The sequence below is a fragment of the Miscanthus floridulus genome, chromosome 14 (assembly GCF_019320115.1).
Source record: "Miscanthus floridulus cultivar M001 chromosome 14, ASM1932011v1, whole genome shotgun sequence".
Taxonomy (NCBI): domain Eukaryota; kingdom Viridiplantae; phylum Streptophyta; class Magnoliopsida; order Poales; family Poaceae; genus Miscanthus; species Miscanthus floridulus.
The window spans coordinates 4,740,989-4,760,377 of NC_089593.1; the positions used below are offsets into that span (position 1 = coordinate 4,740,989).

The 19,389-nt window shown below is 47.5% G+C and overlaps 3 protein-coding genes across 5 annotated transcripts; all 3 read left to right on the top strand.

Annotated features, from left to right (window-relative positions):
- Positions 1 to 2,521: 2,521 nt before the first annotated feature.
- Positions 2,522 to 7,487, top strand: LOC136504555 (uncharacterized). Of its 2 annotated transcripts, XM_066499491.1 has the most exons (3): positions 2,522 to 2,659; positions 3,966 to 4,227; positions 6,352 to 7,484. In XM_066499491.1, exons 2-3 carry the CDS (start codon positions 4,137 to 4,139, stop codon positions 7,290 to 7,292), a joined length of 1,032 nt encoding a protein of 343 aa, XP_066355588.1. In that variant the 5' UTR covers positions 2,522 to 2,659; positions 3,966 to 4,136; the 3' UTR covers positions 7,293 to 7,484. The 2 variants fall into 2 exon arrangements, with proteins under 2 accessions (XP_066355588.1, XP_066355589.1); XM_066499492.1 differs by lacking the exon at positions 3,966 to 4,227 and having other exon boundaries at positions 2,542 to 3,142; positions 6,352 to 7,487.
- A 98-nt stretch (positions 7,488 to 7,585) lies between these two features.
- On the top strand, positions 7,586 to 15,083 carry LOC136504554 (PP2A regulatory subunit TAP46-like). Of its 2 annotated transcripts, XM_066499488.1 has the most exons (8): positions 7,586 to 8,074; positions 8,183 to 8,305; positions 8,644 to 8,730; positions 8,890 to 8,994; positions 9,190 to 9,351; positions 13,181 to 13,252; positions 13,897 to 14,174; positions 14,544 to 15,083. In XM_066499488.1, the coding sequence occupies exons 1-8, from the start codon at positions 7,916 to 7,918 to the stop codon at positions 14,779 to 14,781; spliced, it is 1,224 nt and encodes a 407-aa protein (XP_066355585.1). In that variant the 5' UTR covers positions 7,586 to 7,915; the 3' UTR covers positions 14,782 to 15,083. The 2 variants fall into 2 exon arrangements, with proteins under 2 accessions (XP_066355585.1, XP_066355586.1); XM_066499489.1 differs by lacking the exon at positions 8,644 to 8,730.
- A 3,032-nt stretch (positions 15,084 to 18,115) lies between these two features.
- On the top strand, positions 18,116 to 18,993 carry LOC136505949 (probable calcium-binding protein CML36). Its single transcript, XM_066501080.1, has one exon. It carries the CDS (start codon positions 18,207 to 18,209, stop codon positions 18,792 to 18,794), a length of 588 nt encoding a protein of 195 aa, XP_066357177.1. The 5' UTR covers positions 18,116 to 18,206; the 3' UTR covers positions 18,795 to 18,993.
- The last annotated feature ends 396 nt before the right edge of the window (positions 18,994 to 19,389 follow it).

The following is a 19,389-nucleotide window of genomic DNA, read 5'->3' on the forward strand; positions in this document are numbered from 1 at the left end:
AGAATGTGTTTCTATTGTCCTGTCATACAAAAGGTTTGCATCCTAGGTTCGAATCCTACTCTAGCATGGTAATTCTAGGAATGTAAAGACATAAAATAAATTACTTAAATGTAAATGCTCAAAATAAAGAGGGAAAGGAATACGGCGATATTTTTCTGAGGTATCGAAGAGTCGCTACTCCTCACTAGTCCTCATTGGAGTACCCACGCAAGGGTGTAACTCCCCATTGATCCACACAAGGATCAAGTGCTCTCTATGGGCTGATTCTTTGACACTTCATCACGGTGAATCGCCCACAACCGCTCACAACCTGACTTGGGTCAATCATAAGCTCCGTCGGATGATCACCAAGCTCCCAACCACCACCGAGCCGTCTGGGTGATGGCGATCACCAAGAGTAACAAGTACAAACTCTCACTTGACCAAGACAAGCCTAATGAGAAAGATGGATGCACACTTGCTATTCTCTATGTACTAGTGAGGTTCTTAATCTTGAATTATCAACTCTCAATCACCACACTAGGCTCTTGCTCTCCCTTGCACTTTAAAGGTGTTTCTCAGCTGAACAAATGAGTAAGAGACCTCAAATGGATGTGTGAGATATGAATTTATATCCCCATTCAAAACATAACGGTTGAGGTCCAACTCAGCAAGTATCGGGATGACCGGACGCTCCGGTCAAGGTGATCGGACGCACCGGTCAGTGTAATGCGTCAGCGTGTCAGAAAGAGCCGTTTGCTCTGTTCAGACTCTGACCTACGTCCGGTCAGCACCCATCGGACGCGTCCGGTCATCAAAAACCCTCTTTTGGAACCTTACTATTGTTGACCGGATGCTGACACCCAGAGTCTGATCATTTTTCTGTTCAGCGTCTGGTCCGTGGTCAACAGCCTGTCACGCTGCTATAGATACGACTAGCGTCGTGTCCGGTGAGCACTGGTGTCCAGCATCCGGTCGCACTCTAACTGCTGCTGCCGATCAAATGAACTGATCGGACTCTCCAAGCTACGTCCGGTCATAACCAAACTAGCGTTCGGTCAGTCATTTGTCTCTCCATTTACTTCTAATTCGAAATCCTTTGTGAATAATGTTGACTTCTATCGATCTTAGGGCTATTCCTGAGCTACCTAGTGCTAAGTTTGATAAGTGTGCACCACATCTAATTCATTAGACTCACCTAGGTTAAGCTACTAGTCCATACCCCTCCTTAATAGTATGGCTAAAGAGAAAACAAAGTCCTAAACTACTCTAAGAGTCGGGGAGGATGGAGCCAAGAGCCCAAGACAGCGAGGGTGAGACCGTGAGAGCTAGGCGGGACGAGGCGCGGCGGGGTGAAATGAGATAGGGTTCGGGGTACGGGAGAGCCACCGTGGTGTGCCGGCTTATATATGAGTGGGGAGGCGGGGACGTCAGGAAGCACGCGGGTCGTGTGGGCACTGGGCCTTGGGGAGGAGAGGAGAACTAGGGAGGGGGAGGGGGAGGCCGGGCCATTGTCGGGCCGTCTATTGAAGGCTGGACCATGTCGTACCAGCCCATGGGCCTGAGCAGCGGTCCAGGCATGGCCTGTTCCCTCGAGCCGGGCCAATCCGGGTCCGCTGACCATCGGGCCATGCCTGCTTGGTCCGAGCCAAAATTGCGTGGTTCTTGTCGACCAACACGCCTTGTGCTGGACGATTAAGGATGGCAACGGGGATGTACCCATCGGGTATCGTCGGAACGTTCTTTTCCCCGCTACGAAAAATTCATCCCGTCCCCATTAACTGTCTCGGGTATAGATTCTTGCCCATCCCCGTACCCGTCGGGTATCAGTCGGGTAACAGATACCCGACGGGTACTGCATACCCGATAAACAAGGACATTTGGGGTCGCAACTTTGCAATCGGAGATGTTTCTTCTTCACCTGGGTATAAGTGTCGGAGTCTCGAAGATGCCGAGGAGAAGGAGCGATGTTGCGAGGAGGACGAGCAAAGGTGGCAGAGAGACCGAACTGAGGAAGCGAGGGGCACGAGCGCTCGTGAGACAGGTGTGCTTGTGCTGCTGGCGGAGATGGTGAGGAAAAATTAAACTAGGGTTTCTAGAACATATAAACTATATGTATGATTGTTCAGATTTAGGCCAAAATACCTATGTTGAGCTTCTTTGAGCCTAATACTCGCATGACAGCTCAAATAGTCGGGTTCCCTAATGGGTAATGAGGATGAGTAAACAGGAAATGTTCCTGTACCCGCTATGCCCGTCGAAAATGGATTCTTGCCCATTTAAATATTCACAGAAAAAGATACGATTCCATCCCCGTATCCTAATGAATCACATACTTGTCGGGTATGGGGTATCCGAGGCCGTTGCCATCTTTATGGACGATCTTGCTGTACCTCAGTGGCATGGAAGAAGTTTTGATTTTTTATAATGGCGCGTTGCGTCTCGTTCCTCTTCTCCCTCCCCAATCCCCGCCACGGTGCTGCTGCCCAAGCTAGGGTTTTACCGCCGACGCCGATCTCTCGCTCGCATCCGGGCGACCCGCCCGATCGGGATGGTGGAGGAAGCCGGCGACAGGACGCAGTTGCAAGTGCGGCTCAACCACCCGGCGGCGGAGGGCGACGCCGGCCTCCCGCCGGCGGCCCTCCTCGGCGGGGCGTCACGGCTCCACGCCGTCGACCAGGTCCGTTCGTTCCCGCGTCCTCTGGCTCGCTCCGGACTTTCTCCGGAACCTCATCTCGCACGGCACCGTCCCTTGCCGATCGCCGCACGTTTCCGCGCCGGTTTCAGTTTCTGGCTCGCGGTGTCGTCTTCCTCGTGCCTCACGCGCTCGCCGCGCAGGCGCAGCACCCCTCCTGCCTTTTCAGCACTCGGCTGGCGTCGATATACTCCCCCTCCAGGATAGGCACTGGCACCCCCCGAGCCCCCATTCTCGCTCCGCGAGGTTGTTCTGTGAGCGGCGGATTCCGGGTGCTCGCCATTTAGGTGGCTCCGTCTGGTGCAGCCCGGCGCTCCGGCGCTCCGGCGAACCGTTCGTGGAGTTGGGGCGGGGTGCTCCTCCTCTTACTCCTCACGATGGCGGCCTGGAATCGGTCGAGGGACGTGAATAGCGACCCTGAGCACTCGGGCCGCACTTCGCGTCCTCCTCTGCCTCGGCCCGATAACGGTACGGTCGGATTCCTCTCCCTCTCTCTGAACCCGATGTTCCGATTTGGGTGGTATCATCCGTAGTCTCTTGTTGCGATCGGATTTGAACTTACTTGTCACTCGATGTCTAGATCTGTTCCTTATTCTTTGTTTATCAGATGATTTGGATACTGATTCAAGCTTAGGATCAGAGTTATTACTGGTTAAACATGCCTGTTGCTGTATGCTTCCTCATGTATATGAACTGTTCTTTCCATTACGTGATGAGATGCCAGAAATGTTATCTCTGCATGATTATCACATCTATCGGGGATATCCATTTCTTTTGGGGGGGGGGGGGGGGGGGGGGGGTGTGTTAGGAATTGGGAGGGCACTGCAATTGCGAGATAGCAGTGTTGTACATGTACAGGTGGGGATTCAAAACATCTATTCAGACGCAGTCCAGTCTGCAACTCTGTACAGTGCATAGTATTTTGAAGATGCATGGAAGTGCTAGTATCCGTTACGTACTGCATTTGATTTCAAATACTGAAATGGCCGTTGCGCGCCATGGATTCAATGGCTGGGATCTTCCGGATCCATGGCTCGCTTTGCGCCTTTTGCGCCATCTTTGATTTGTATACTTTGTCGTTCTCGCTTCCGACTTTCTCCGGAAGCTCATCTCGCAAGGCACCGACCGACCCTTGGCCGATCGCCGCACGTTTCCGCTCCGGTTACAGTTTCGGGCTCTCAGTGTCGTCTTCCTCGTGCCTCACGCGCTCGCCGCGCAGGCACCACACCACTCCGCTTGCCTTTTCTGCACTCGCCTGCACCGATATACTCACCCTCCACCTCCACGATAGGCACTGGCATTACCGGAGCCCCCAGTATCGCTCCGCGAGGTGGTGTTCTGTGTGCGCTGAGCGGCGGATTCCGGTTGCTCGCCATTCGGGTGGCTCCGTCTGGTGCTGCCCAGCGCTCCGGCGAACAGTTCGTGGAGTTGGGGCGGGGTGCTCCTCCTCTTACTCCTCACGATGGCGGCCTCAAACCTGTTGAGGGACGTGGATGGCCACGGTGACAACTCCGACGGCACTTCGCTTCCTCCTCTGCCTCGGCCTGATAACGGTACGGATGGATTCCTCTCCCTCTGAACCCGATGTTCCGATTTGGGTGTTATCATCGGTAATCTGTTGGGTTGCGATCGGATTTGAACTTACTCGATATCTAGATCTAGTCCTTGTTCTTTGTTTGTCAGATGATTTGGATACCGATTCAAGCTCAGGATCAGAGTTATTACTGGTTAAATAAACTTGCCTGTTGCTGTAGGCTTTCTCATGTATATGAACTGTTCTTTCCTCTGCACGATGAGATGCTAGAAATGTTATCTTTGCATGATTATCACATCTATTGGGGAATAGGAATTGGGAGGGCACTGCAATTGCGAGATAGCAGTGTTGTACTTGTACAGGTGGGGATTCAAAACATCTATTCGAACACAGTCCTGTCTGCAACTCTGCACAGTGCATAGTATTTTGAGGATGCATAGAACTGCTAGTATCCGTTATGTGCCACGTTCAATTTCAAATATTGAAATGCTTGTTGCGCGCCATGGATTCAATGGCTGGGATCTTCTGGATCCATGGCTCACTTCGCGCCTTTCACGCCATCTTTGATTTATGTACTTTGTCATGTTGTGCACTTTGTCGTAACGCCTAGTTGCTTGTTCCGTCCTGAGTAATAAGTAACCGATGTCCGTTGATATATCGAATACGACTGCCAATGGAATTACTGACTACCATTGGTCCCACACATGGTGTCTGTACCTTTTTTTTCAAGCAACAATATGACTTCAAAGTTATGATATGCTGCAAGACACATTTTCACTTTTTTTTCCTTACTAATTATATTATCATTAAATGAATGACACGATGATTCCCCTTGTGTAGGGGGTAGATACTTACCTTTAGAAGCAATGTTGCCATTTTTGGATCAAACTCTTGTGTCAAGAATTATGAGTGTTTCCCCATATTTAGCATGTGACGTGTATAACTGTCTGATGTTTTCTGCACACCCTTGATCCTCATTCATATGAATGAAGACTAAGTGGAGGACCATTCATTCAATTTATGAGTTTATATCCTAATCTGGAGTGTTCTGAGAGGGCATAGCACCTTGCAGCTATAGGCTCAGAAGCTAGTAATCCTAGGATGTTGGTTTATATGGATAAGCTAAGTTTTACCCTTTAAGGAAATGGTTTTGGTTTAAGGTTAGGGTTTTCCTTATCATTCTCGATAACCACATGATTTGTGCGAATTTTAGGAAACTTAATGTTCCTTGCCCACTATGTTTGTATCTATTTTTTCAGAGCTATTAGGATAAGCACCCAACTCTATGTGTTGGAACCAAAATAAAGTTACAGCATATCATCATAGCACCAGAACATCGGCATAGTGGGAAATTGCTCTTCTAACAGACCAAGCACGTGAAAGATAGAACCTGGGCTTGTTTCTTGACATCATACCTTTTTTCTTTTCTTGATCTTCCTTTGAACTGCATTTCGATTTTCCAGTTTCAGTGTTGGAAACTTCTCATTGCCATTAGTTTCTTACATCATGGCTGGGTTTCATTAACTATTTCAGTAATATGTGTAATTGTCCATTTTTGTTTCTAAAATATTGGAAGAGTTGGTTGTAGGTGTTTGTTTATAATTTTTTTTAGAACAAATTGGTCAGCACCATTTCCCTACTGAAACAAGCATTACTGGCGCAAGGTCATCATATCTTGGAAACAACAATCCCTTCCGGTAATTAGAGAGTGGCACACAGCCAACATGTAAAGCTAGCGCCGCCATTAAAATTACAATGACATGACATCATATTTTTGTTTTCTCAGATAATGTACAAGTACAAGAGCTTGTTTGGCGACTTATCTTTCTAGATGACACCTTGAGTGATGACATAATAGCTTCTAAATGTATCTTTCTTTATGGATCAATTCAAATATTCTCTGCAGTCGAAAACATGGATGATTGTTTCAATTTTTATCTCTGGGCTATTTGGTTTACTGAACTAATTTTAAAGTTTCAGTCTGGTATCTTCCAAATTTGCATGTTGGAATTAATCTAGCTATAAGACAATTCTATTTATGTTCTTCCAGATTGCTGAATGCAGTACATCACGGAATCTTTTGTCTTTCTGCATTGCCGTGCTGCTACCATGAATTCTGATAGCCATTTTTTCATATGCACAGGGGACAATGTCTGCCCAGTCCCATTATGGGAAAGAGAATTCTGCCGCAACGCTTACGACATTCCTTGGGAGACCTTCTGCGATAACAAGCGATTTATTGAAATATTATTCAAAAACGTCATGGACTGGGATGATTCAGGAGCGCTCAAGAATTTCGAGGACGCAAAGGAAAGGTTCAGGGCAAAATATTTTGGCAAACCTTATGAGGATCCTGTGCTAGACCCTGATATATACATCGATGAGGTCGATAACCACTGCAAAGTTGACCCGGAGTTGGTTGCTGGCCTCGATAAGATAGCTGGCCTGGACTTGGTAGCCGACCTGGGTTTGGGAGGCATGGGCAACATGACACCCATGGATTGGGGAGCACCTATTGGCAATCTGATACCCACGGGATGGGGACAACCGGTTCCTAATCTGAAACCCACTGGATGGGGGGATCCAGCCAATCCGACACCTGACACTGCTTGGGGTGGACAGGGAAATCAAAGACCAGAGGCGGTCTGGGGAGCCCAGCCTTCATGCACACCAAACAACGGTAACATTAACTTGCATGGAGGTAGACCATCCAACAATTTGCACCAGCAGGGGGTGGATCCAGGCCACCCGTCATCTGGAACTGCAAGGATGCTGCCCGGCGGTGTCAGGATATGGATCAGTGGCGTCAGCGGTGGCGGCGGTGGTGCTGGCAGGAATTGGAACGGTGGCGGTGGCGGCGGTGGCCGTGGCAGCAATTGGAATAGCGGCGGCCGCGGCAATCAGATGGACCAGGCCGAGGGGCAAAACCAGCAGAGGAACCGTGGCAGCATGCAGAGGAACCAGAACGTGTGGCATCACCAGATGAGGAGCATCGGCCGGCAGCAGCAGGGTCAGAGGGGAAGGAAGATGGAGTGGCGTTCGGTTCAGCAAAACAGGGCTCCCAAAGATGATCCTGCCGCTTGATCTCGCAAGCCAGGCGAGCCCTGTAAAGATGATCCTGCTGCTGATGGCACAGGTGGTGCCTGTAAATACAATGTTTGTTTGTTGGAGCTGTGTGCTGCCGCTGCTGCAGCTCTTCCGGAGCTGCTGTAGTCTTGGTTTACTTCTGTGGTACTGATGATGTTATAATGTTAATGTTAATGGGAGCATGACAGTTTGGTGCAAAGTTAATAGTTCCCCGCCTGGTTATATTGCACTGTCTATGCATAGAGTACTCGTTTATTACTAGCTCTGCTCATCTTTTCAGTGCAGCCTGCAGACAGAGAGTATGACGCGATGGTCTATGGTCCGGATGTTCCGGTCGCTCCGGCCCGGCCACAAATATTGACGCCGGCCATGTCTCCGGCCGCCACGACATCCATCAGGAGAGATGAGGAAGGGAAACTGAACCGTGCGTGTGCAGGCACGTCACTGAACATTCTGTCAGCATCGGTCGGTCGGTCTCGTTCGTCTCGCCCACGCTTACGACACGAGCTCCTCTGCTTTCGCTCCTCCCTGCGAATCCGCGCCGCCGCCGGTGCCCGCGCTAGGTCTTTGCCGCCGATCCCCCTCGCTCGCTTCCGGCAGGGGCGACCCGCACGGTCGGGATGGTGGAGGTGGAGGAGGTGAGCGACAGGATGCGGTCGCAGATGCGGCTCCACCACGGGGACGGGGAGGTGGAGGGCGACGCCGACCTCCCGCTGCCGGCCCTCTTCGACAGGGCGTCGCGGCTCCACGCGCTCGCCTGCAGCTCCGCCCTCGGCCAGGTTCGTTCCTTCCTTCGTTCCCGCCCTCTCCTCTTCTCCCCCGGCTCGCTTCATCCGTCCTTTCCCGTAATCGCCAACAGTTAGGCTTGGGTTTCTGCTTGTGGACAGGAAGGGGTCCGCGAGGGTGTGGAGCTGCTGCGGCGCTGCGACGGCATGGTCGGCAAGCTCGGCCTCTTCTCTCCCAACGAGACCAAGGAGGACGTCTCCACCGCCAACCTCAAGTACCTACTCGTATGTCCGTCGTCCGCCCGCCCCCCTCTCCTCACTCTGTTCTGCTCACTGTACACGTTCATGGAACAGGGCGTAATAAGATGGTAGTACTATACGCCTAGTCATTTAGTCCGTTGTCGGTAGTCACATGTCACTTTTTAGTCAGTTTTCAGTACAATCGCAGCAGTGCTAGGAAACCTGGAATTGTTTCGGTGATTCACTTATTGATCATTTGTTAGGTTATTGTTATGTCTCTTCAGCCCGTTCGGCTGGTCAGGCTGTGCTGATTTTGGATGATTCAATAGTATTCTGCGAGAGAGAATAAGCTAAAACAAGCTTATCTCTGGTTGGAACTTTAGGTCCCATACTACCTTGCGGAAATGACTGAGAAGATATCACAGGACGATCGGATCCCGATACTTAAGGCATCACAGCACCATGCGAAGGCCAGTAATTTACTATGCCACATTGTTTTTGTAGATGCAGCTTCTTTTTTGGGTTGGTTTGTAAGATATGTCTCACATGGTAGGTACAGGTACTCTGTCGTCATGCCTCCTGTTTCTCATGTATTAGTAAATAATAATAACTCCTTTTGTGCTCTACAGGAGTTCATTGCTCTATGTGAAGTGCTGGAACTTATTCCAGAGGACGAGCTAGAATTATCTAGACAGGAGCAGCCTGATACTATGGCTAACAGAAGAGCGCAGAAGGTGAGACCGAATTACATTTTTCCCCTTCAACTTGTTGAGCAGTTTGTCTCTATAATTGAAACAGGGTAACAAATGGAACATAGTTCTCTCATCATGCTTGCATAATCTTTAATGCGTAAGCTTATCACTCATATCGTAGCATGTTTAGGGTGGGATTTTCCTGCAAAGTTCGCTCCTTACAATTTCATGATCCAGGTCGCCCGGTTCAAACGTCAAAGGGCTACAGAAACGAAGCTCCAAGAGATCAAAGAGAGGAAAGAAAGGCGTGCACGTTCATCGAGAGCAGCTGCTTTATCTGCTCCCATTGAAACTGGGGAGGAAGATGATCTGGAAGATGATGGGGAGGAAGAAAGAGAGGTTAGCATCCCACAACTGAAGCTGTTATGTGTTCATGATATGTTTATTCTGGTTCTATCTTTCAGCATATTCAAATTAGAATGAGCTGTGATATTTAGACCTTAGAGAATAAAAATTTGCTCTCCCTGATACCTCTGATTTTAATTTATTAAGTTTGTGATGCTTATAGGGGAGCTTTACGAATTTGATGCATGTAGCTACTAGCTAGGTTCTTAAATACCTGCAGGGAGCTACCACATGCCCTGTCATGCTCCTTTTTGTGCATACCAAGCCGATGAGGATCTTTCTTGTTCTCTCTGATAAGACTGACGCAGCCCTACCATAGAATTTATCCCATAGCAATAAAATCCATACTACACAACAACAACAACAACAAAGCCTTTAAGTTCCAAACAAATTGGGGTATGCTAGAGTTGAAACCCAGCAGAAACAATCAAGGTTCAGGTACGTGAATAGCTGTTTTCCAAGCACTCCTATCTAAGGCTAAGTCTTTAGGTATATTCCATCATTTCAAGTTTTCTTTTATTGTCTCTACCCAAGTCAACTTCGGTCTTCCTCTACTTCTCTTCATGTTACTATCCTGGCTTAGGATTCCACTACGCACCGGTGTCTTTAGAGGTCTTCGTTGGACATGTCCAAACCATCTCAACCGGTGTTGGATAAACTTTTCTTCAATTGATGTTAACCCTAATCTATCACGTATATTATCGTTCCGAACTGAATCCCTTCTTGTATGACCGCAAATCCAACGCAACATACGCATTTCCGCGACACTTATCTGTTGAACATGTCGTCTTTTCGTAGGCCAATATTCTGCACCATATAACATAGCAGGTCTAATCGCCGTCCTATAAAACTTGCCTTTTAGCTTCTGTGATACCCTTTTGTCACATATGACACCAGATGCTTGGCGCCACTTCATCCACCCTGCTTTGATTCTATGGCTAACATCTTCATCAATATCCCCGTCTCTCTCTAGCATTCATCATAAATATCGAAAGGTATCCTTTCTAGGCACTACTTGACCTTCCAAACTAATAACTTCTTCCTTCCGAGTAGTAGTGCTGAAGTCACATCTCATATACTCAGTTTTAGTTCTACTAAGTCTAAAACCTTTGGACTACAAAGTCTCTCACCATAACTCCAGTTTCTGATTCACTCTCGTCCGGCTTTCATCAACTAGCACTACATCATCCGCGAAAAATATACACCAAGGGATGTCCCCTTGTATGTCCCTTGTGACCTCATCCATCACTAAAGCAAACAGATAAGGGCTCAAAGCTGACCCTTGATGTAGTCCTATCCTAATCGGAAAGTCATCCGTGTCTCCATCATTTGTTCGAACACTAGTCACATCATTGTTGTAAATGTCCTTAATGAGTCCGACATATTTCGTTGGGACTTTATGTTTGTCCAAAGCCCACCACATAACATTCCTTGGTATTTTATCATAAGCCTTCTCCAAGTCAATAAAAATCATGTGTAGGTCCTTCTTCTCCCTATACCGCTCCATAATTTGTCTTATTAAGAAAATGACTTCCGTGGTTGACCTTCCGGGCATGAAACCAAATTGGTTCATAGAGACCCGCGTTATTGCTCTCAAGCGATGCTCGATAACTCTCTCCCATAACTTCATAGTATGTCTCATCAACTTAATTCCCCGGTAATTAGTACAACGTTGAATATCCCCTTTATTCTTGTAGATCGGTACCAATATACTTCTCCTCCACTCATCAGGTATCTTGTTCGATCGAAAAATATGGTTGAACAGCTTGATTAGCCATACTATAGCTATGTCCCCGAGGCATCTCCACACCTCGATTGGGATATCATTCGGTCCCATTGTCTTACCTTCTTTCATCCTTTTCAACGTCTCTCTGACCTCAAATCCTTGGATTCTCCGCACAAAGCGTCTATTTGTGTCATCAAAAGAGTCATCCAACTGAAAGGTTGTGTCAGCATTCTCACCATTGAATAATTTATCAAAATACTCTTTCCATCGATGTCGGATCTCATCCTCCTTCACCAAAAGATGCGCCATTTCATCTTTAATGCACTTAACTTGTTTGAAGTCCCTTGTCTTTCTCTCACGAACCCTAGTCATCTTATAAATGTCATTCTCTCCTTCTTTCGTACTCAAATGTTAGTAAAGATCCTCGTACGCTCTACCCTTTGCCACACTTACAACTCGATTTGTAGTCTTCTTTGCCACCTTGTACTTCTCTATGTTGTCCACACTCCTGTCATGGTAAAAGCGTCTATAGCATTCTTTCTTTTCCTTAATAGCCCTTTGGACTTACTCGTTCCACCACCAAGTATCTTTAGCCTCGTCTCCACTTCCTTTGGTTGCTCCACACACCTCTGAGGCTACCTTCCGAATGTTGGTTGTCATTTTCTTCTATATGTTGTTTATGTCCTCTTCTTCCTTCCAAGAGTCCTCTTTGATAACCCTTTCCCTGAATACCTCTAACGTCTCCCCTTTCAGTTTTCACCACTTTGTTCTTTCAATCTTAGCTTGTTTATCCCTACGGGCACGCACCTGAAAACGAAAGTCTGCCACTAAAAGCTTATGTTGAGAAACAACACACTCCCTTGGTATCACCTTGCAACCCAAGCATGCTCGTTTGTCCTTTCTTCTTGCGAGGACAAAGTCAATCTGGTTAGTGTTGTCCGCTACTGAAGGTCACTAGATGAGATTCTCTCTTTCTAAAGAAAGTGTTGGCTATCATCAGGTCAAAAACTACCGCGAAGTCCAGAACTTCCTCCCCCTTCTGATTCCTACTACTATACCCAAAACCTCCATGAACTGCCTCGAAACATGTGCTTGTAGTACCTACATGCCCATTAATATCTCCTCCTATAAAAAGCTTCTCACTACTAGGTACAGCTCTAATCAGGCCATCTAAGTATTTCCAGAACTGTCTCTGAGCACTCACGTCGAGGCCTACTTGAGGGGCATACGCACTAATTACGTTCAAAACCATATCACCAACGACAAGCTTGACTAAGATAATCCTATCTCCTTGCCTTCTCACTCCCACCACACCATTCTTGTGGCTCTTCTCAATCAAAACTCCTACTCCATTTCTATTCGCGATTGTCCCTGTGTACCAAAGCTTGAAACCTGTATTGTTCACCTCCTTCGCCTTCTGACCTTTCCATTTAGTCTCTTAAACGCATAATATATTTACATGCCTCCTAGTCGCGGTATCAACCAATTCTCTTAACTTACCTGTAAGCGACCCTACATTCCGACTACCTAAACGGATCCTAGTTGGTTCGACTAGCTTCCTTATCCTTCGCACCCGTCGACTCAGATGTGAAGATCCTTGCTCATTTTTCACTACACTCGGGCGCCGATGTAGCGTGCCACTAAGGAAGCGACGACCCGATCCTAGCTCACTTGACACCATGCTCAGATCACGACATGACGCGTCACCAAGGGGGTGCCGACCCGGCCCTTGCCCATTTAACACCATACCCGGGTTCCAATATGGCACGTTGCAAGGTTAGTTTAATGTGGCAAAAAATATTACACAATGCTGCTTGTAGAGTTTTGAAGGGCGGGCCTGGTGCAAGCTGTAGAGTCTTACCGCCTGTGACCGGAAGATCCCGGGTTCGAGTCGCGGTCTCCTTACATTGCACAGGCGAGGGTAAGGCTTGCCACTGACACCCTTCTCTAGACCCCGTACAGAGCGGGAGCTCTCTGCACGGGTACGCTGCTTGTAGAGTTTTGTTTCCCTGTTTTTTAAAATTGTATAACTTGCATTCATAGTAATATTTGCTGGTTGCTGAACTATAATAGGTCTGTCTTTATTTCCTTATATAGGCTTTTGATCTTCTCGACATGCTGAAGAAGGAAGAAGAAATGCTTCTATCTGTAAAGGAAAGACAGGCAAATGTAACGCTAATGATAGTGATTTGATATTTTCTTGTCAGTAGCATCTTAGGCAAATTATTTTCAGTAACCTTTTTTTTCCTTCTTAGAATGTGGGAGTGAGTTTCAGGCTATCATGTCTCACATAAATAAAAATATGATAAATGCATAGAATGCCTGCTTTGTACATTTTGGATACAGTGTAGTTAGCTATATAATAAGAAATTTTCAACTCGGAACCAGACTTCTGAAAACCTTATGAAAAATACTGTGTCAAGTACTGTAGCTCTCATATAGATCAATTCCAATGTTTTAGGCTAGCTGGGTTTCTCATTTTTCTACATCACATTTCTTAAAGGTCGTAGAACTTGTTTTCATATGATTGGCAACTGTTACGGAACACTACCGGATGTATTCATCCCATGTGTTTCTCTTTTAATTTGAGAAATTATAAAAATATGTCATTTGAGTGTATCTAGTATCGAATAGTTTCTGTGTATTTATGAAGAGAACCTAGCCGTTAAAAATGTGTAAAAGCTACTTCCATTATCAGTGCTTTGCCTTCGTATATTTTGACACAGGGCTCTTTCAAGTAGACTCTGGATGCACAAAGAGACTTCTTCTGCTAAACAGAAAAATTGCCTGGTGTAACATTTCCACTTCTTCAGGACGGGAATGCATTTGCTCGTGAAATGCTTGATGAACGAACAAAGAAGGCTGAAGCATGGCACCATAATGCTGCCAACCGTGTGCCATATTCCAAACCAGCTGATCCAATCACTTGCGCAACATTAGCTCAAGACATCCTCGAAGGTAGAGCGAGTGTCTCACAAGCTCATGAGCACAAACACCAGTCCCTGATGCTCGGATCTGCAAGCCTTGTTGGGGGTGGGCTAACCAGTGAAAGGGAAAGAATGGCAGCACAAGTTTTTCAGCCTGGTTACAGGTATGACTTTAGATAGTTTTTCAGCCTGATCACATAAAAAGCTAATCCTTTTGCCAACACTCTCACGGTGCAACTGGTCAGCACAACACGCCAAAGAAGCGGTTGGCTGAGCCAGCCCGGGTTCGAGTCACGGCACCAGCTTCTTAAGATGAAAATCAGGGGGACATCTCTCCCCCTGGTCAAATCTTTTAAAAAGCTAATCCTTTTGATATTTTCTGGTAGAAATCAATAGATATTTATCCTCTAAAATTACGTACTAATAAATGAGATGGTACCCTTGGATTAACATGTATTGTCGCGTGCTTTTACGGTTCATGAGGCATGTACCGAAGTACCCTGTGATTCACTTTTCTGTTGCTTGGATCGTAGGCTGCCAACAATGAGCATAGAAGAAGCTGGTTTGCGGGAGATGAAAATGATGGAGAAATGGCAAGAAAGGACCGCCAAGATGATCGAAGAAGCCAACTCTGCCTGGCACGAGGATGGCGCTAGTTGTTCAGCGCAAGAGGACGAGGATGCCGACGAGGAGAAAGCAAGGGCATGGGACGACTGGAAGGACGACAATCCTCGTGGTGCCGGCGATAAGAAGCTCACTCCCTGTGGCTGAACTCCGAAGGGAATCGTGTCCTGTGCTCTGCACTGAGAGAGCTTACCACTTGCAGCTAGGCATCAGGTCTGTTATCAGTGTGGCTGGGCCTTGGAGCGTTCGGTAGCGCATGCGGCATGTGAGCATGTCACCTCTGGGCTTGGAGTTGTCGCGGTTATTATGGGCTGTGGCAGTTCAAATCTTCGGATAGGCTACAATTCTTTTCTTGGGCTTTGCTACGTTTTGTTCGGCCTTTTCTTCTTCTTCTTTTTGGTCTATTTATTTATTTATTTATTTATTATATTGTATACACATTCCTCCAAAAAAATCTATACTGTACAATGCACCAGCATTCACTTTTCACATATCTTTTTTTTTTCTTTTCTGAAGAGCACGCTGTCTGTACCTCGCACTTTCGTCAGCTGAGACTGTACGAAACGCATGGTACTTTCGTCAACGACGTCGTCACGTCAGGGAGCAGCCATGGGTGCTAGCCTAGCTATAGTATACCGTACACGACACAAAATTTTGACTAGTCCAAGCTTATTAATTTTTTTTGCTGACATGCATCATGACGTCACAATCTGGATGGAATGCCAAAGCTTACTTGATGTTGCCGTCACACGTCGTCTTGGCCTATATACATCCTTTTTTTTGTTCCATTTTTTCGTGTTGTCCCAAATTTCGGTACAGGCAGGATCGCAGTAGGTGCCACGATGCCATGCCAGCGCGCCCAGGCCGCAACTCCGCCACCTCCACCTCGATAGCATCGTACGTGCTCGTGCTCAGCCTATAGAGCTCATGGGAAAAGTTGCATGCGGGCTACCAAAACAAGGCGCCTGGGTGCGTGGACGGGGAACAAAGGAAGCATACGTGTATAATTTTATGTGTTTACTAGGAATATCTTAAAAAAAGTAGAATTTTATACGTAACTCTGCTTCTTCATTAGAAATGTCTCAAAAAAAAAAATTTATGTGTAATTTTGAGTCTTCACTACTAACATCTCGAAAAAGTCGAATTTTGCGGAACCAGCCGCATCATGCCGATAGAGCTTATGGGAAAGTTGTGTGTGGTCGCTACGACGAGGCATGGTCCTAAGCGCGTGGGCAGGGAATAAAGAAAGGATACATGTGTAATTTCGTGTCTTCACTAAGAACTCCTCGGAAAAGTATATTTTTATGCGTAACTTTTTTTTTTGTTGCGTCTTCACTAGGAACATTTCAAAAAAGTAAGATTTTATTATGCATAATTTTGTGTCTTTACTAATAGCGTCTCCAAAAAGTAGAATTTTGCGGAACCCGGTGCATCGTGCTGATAGCGTTCATGGGAAAGTTGTGTGCGGCGGCCGGAACTAGGCATAGGCCTAGGCGCGTGGGTAGAGAATAAAAGAAAGATACATGCATAATTTTGTGTCTTCACTATGAACGACTCAAAAAAGTAGAATTTTATGCGTAATTCTGCTTCATATATTAGGAATGCGTAAAAAAAGTAAAATTTATTCGTATTTTTTAGTCTTCTCCGGCAACGTCTCAGAAAAGTCGAATTTTGCAGAACCGGCCGCATCATGCCGATGGAGCTCATGCGGAAAGTTGTGTGTGGCAGTGGGAACGAGGCACGTAAGGGCCTGAGCGTGTGGGCAGGGAATAAAGGAAGGATACATGTGTAATTTCGTGTCTTCACTAGGAGCATCTTAGAAAAGTATATTTTTATGCTTAACTTGCGTCTTCACTAGGAACGTCTCAAAAAAAAGTATATTTTTATGCATAACTTGCGGCTTCACTAGGAATGTCTCAAAAAAGTAAAATTTTATGCGTAATTTTGTGTCTTCACTAGTAACGTCTTGGAAAAAAGTAGAATTTTGTGGAACCGGCCGCATCATGCCGATAGAGCTCACGGGAAAGTTGCCTAAGGTGGCCGGAACAAGGCACAGGACTAGGCACGTGGGTAGAGAATAAAAGGAGGATGCATGTGTAATTTGGTGTCTTCACTAGGAACGTCTCAGAGAAGTAGATTTATATGTGTAATTTTGTGTCTTTCATTAAGAACGTCTCGAGAAAAGTAAAATTCTATGCGTAATTTGTATCTTCACTAGGAACGTCTCGAAAAGGTAGAATTTTACGGAACTGGTCGCATCATGTCGATAGAGTTCATGGGAAAAGTTGTGTGCGGTGGCCGGAATAAGGCACAAGCCTAGATGCGTGGGTAGAGAACAAAAGAAGGATACATGCATAATTTCGTGTGTTCACTAAGAATGTCTCGGAAAAATAGATTTATATGCGTAATTTTGCGTCTTTCACTAGGAACGTCTTGAAAAAAGTAAAATTCTATGCGTAATTTTGTGTCTTCACTAGGAACATCTCGAAAAAGTAGAATTTTATGGAACCAACCGCATCATATTGGTAGAGCTCATGGGGAAGTTGCGTGCGGCGGCCGGAATGAGGCGCAAGCCTAGGCGTGTGGGAGCCTGGGAGGGGAATAGAAGAAGGATACATGCGTAATTTTGTGTCTTCATTAGGAACGTTTTAGAAAAGTAGATTTATATGCGTAATTTCACGTCTTTCGCTAGGAATGTCTTGGAAAAAAGTAAAATTCTATGCGTAATTTTGTGTCTTCACTAGGAACATCTCAGAAAAGTAGAATTTTACGGAACCGGCTGCTTCATGTTGATAGAGGTCGTCATGGGGAAGTTGCGTGCCGCATCCGAAACGAGGCGCAGGCCAAGGCATGTGGGAGGGGAATAAAAGAAAGATACATGCTTAATTTCACGTCTTCACTAGAAACACATCAAAAGTAGAACTTTATGCGTAATTTTGCGTTTTCACTAAGAACGTCTCGGAAATTCTGCGGACGGCAGAGATTTTGGGAACAATTACAATTTTAAGCCAAGGACCGCTTGTTCACTCTACTCCTTCCTTATCAACGAGAGACAACAGCCAACAATTGACCATAAATTGTTACCATACCAATTAAGGTCAATATCAACCCCGTCGTGTGCCCACACCTCTCTATATTATTACCAACACGACAACACTTCCTCCTACTAAAAAAATATTTACTCCACTTTGTGTAAATATATATACCAGCATTGGTAATAATCAAATAATGTTTCGTGTTTGGCAACTTATTTGCATTTGGTTTCATGTTGTTTTCGGCGTCCCCTCGGCGTGAGCTGACGTCACCTAGAGCATCGCACTCCACGCAGCAAGTGTGGTAATGTGCGAAGCGGTTGACCGTTACTTTCCCGCGCCCGGCGCGAAGCTTCCTGGAAGCTCACTTCCCCCGTGCCGTCCTCCCCACCCCTATAAACTCCGGCCTCCCGGACCCTCTGGTCTTCTCCATCCTGCTCGTGGTCGGTCGGTCTCGATCGATCGCCTCCGATCCCCACCTTTCCTTCCTCGACGTGTCCTCCTCGATCGCCACCTGCAAGCAAGGTACGTACCAACCATATGAAGCTTAGCGTGCCGTTCTGCGGCGGCTCCTCCTCCTCCGCCGCCTCTCCCAAGGCGAGCAACAAGAGCAAGAGCACGAGACGGTCAAAGGACGGCAAGAAGAGCGGCGGTGGCAGCTCGTTCAGCTCCACCGCGTCCTCCCACGACTGCGCGTCCACCGTCACCACGCCGCGCACCGTGCTCCTGCCATCCTCGCCACCGCTGGCTGGGGCTGGGACTAGCAGGAAGCCGCCGGCGCCGGCGGTGACGCGGGAGGAGCTGGAGGTGGCGCTGCGCCGGGTGGTCTCGAGCGAGGAGGAGCTGGCGGAGATGCTCGCGGAGGCGGACGCCGGGCTCGTCGTCCCGGAGGAACTCGCCAACAACGCGGCGGACGACGAGGGCGACCTCAGGGAGGCGTTCGCGGTGTTCGACGCCGACGGGGACGGCAGGATCTCGGCCGAGGAGCTCCGCGCCGTGCTCGCCTCGCTGGGAGATGACTGCTGCTCCGTCGAGGATTGCCGCCGCATGATCGGCGGCGTCGACGGCGACGGCGACGGCTTCGTGTGCTTCGACGAGTTCTCGCGCATGATGATGCATGGGATGTGATGCACTGTGCCGCTGTGCGTGCATGTCGGCTCTTCTGTTCCGTCGATATGATCGACCGAGATGTCAATGCTTCTATATATCATTATGTAATATGTCTTCTTTCTAATGGTCTTGCGGTGGAACCCAACAATTAAGAGTGTCTAATATATGAGCTTCGACACTAAAAACTATGGGGGCTGCTAAAATTGAGATGTCTGATTTTGAAGCTTTTTTCAAGCAATGAATGTGAGCCGTCCGATAAAGATCTCACAGCTCTGCTCTTTTTTTTTCTTCCTCATGCCATTTTTCTATCTTTCTTCCACATCACGCTGTCGGGCGAGCGCGTGACTCCGCTGCCGCCGTGGCACGACAGGGTCTCGCCGGAGCTCCGTGGCCGCAACCGTCGAGAGCTTCGGCGAGACCCTGCCGCTCCTGCGGCGGCCTCTGTCTTCTCCTCCACCTCCCGCCGCCACCATGGCCATCGTAGCACCTGCCTTGACCTGGTCTGGCTGCCTTCTCCGCTGCGAGAACCTTAACCGCCGCCCTCCCGCCATCCCCACCGCCTGGTCGGTCTGCCTTCCTCGAGCCCCTTCTAAGCTCGACGGAGTTGGGGAAT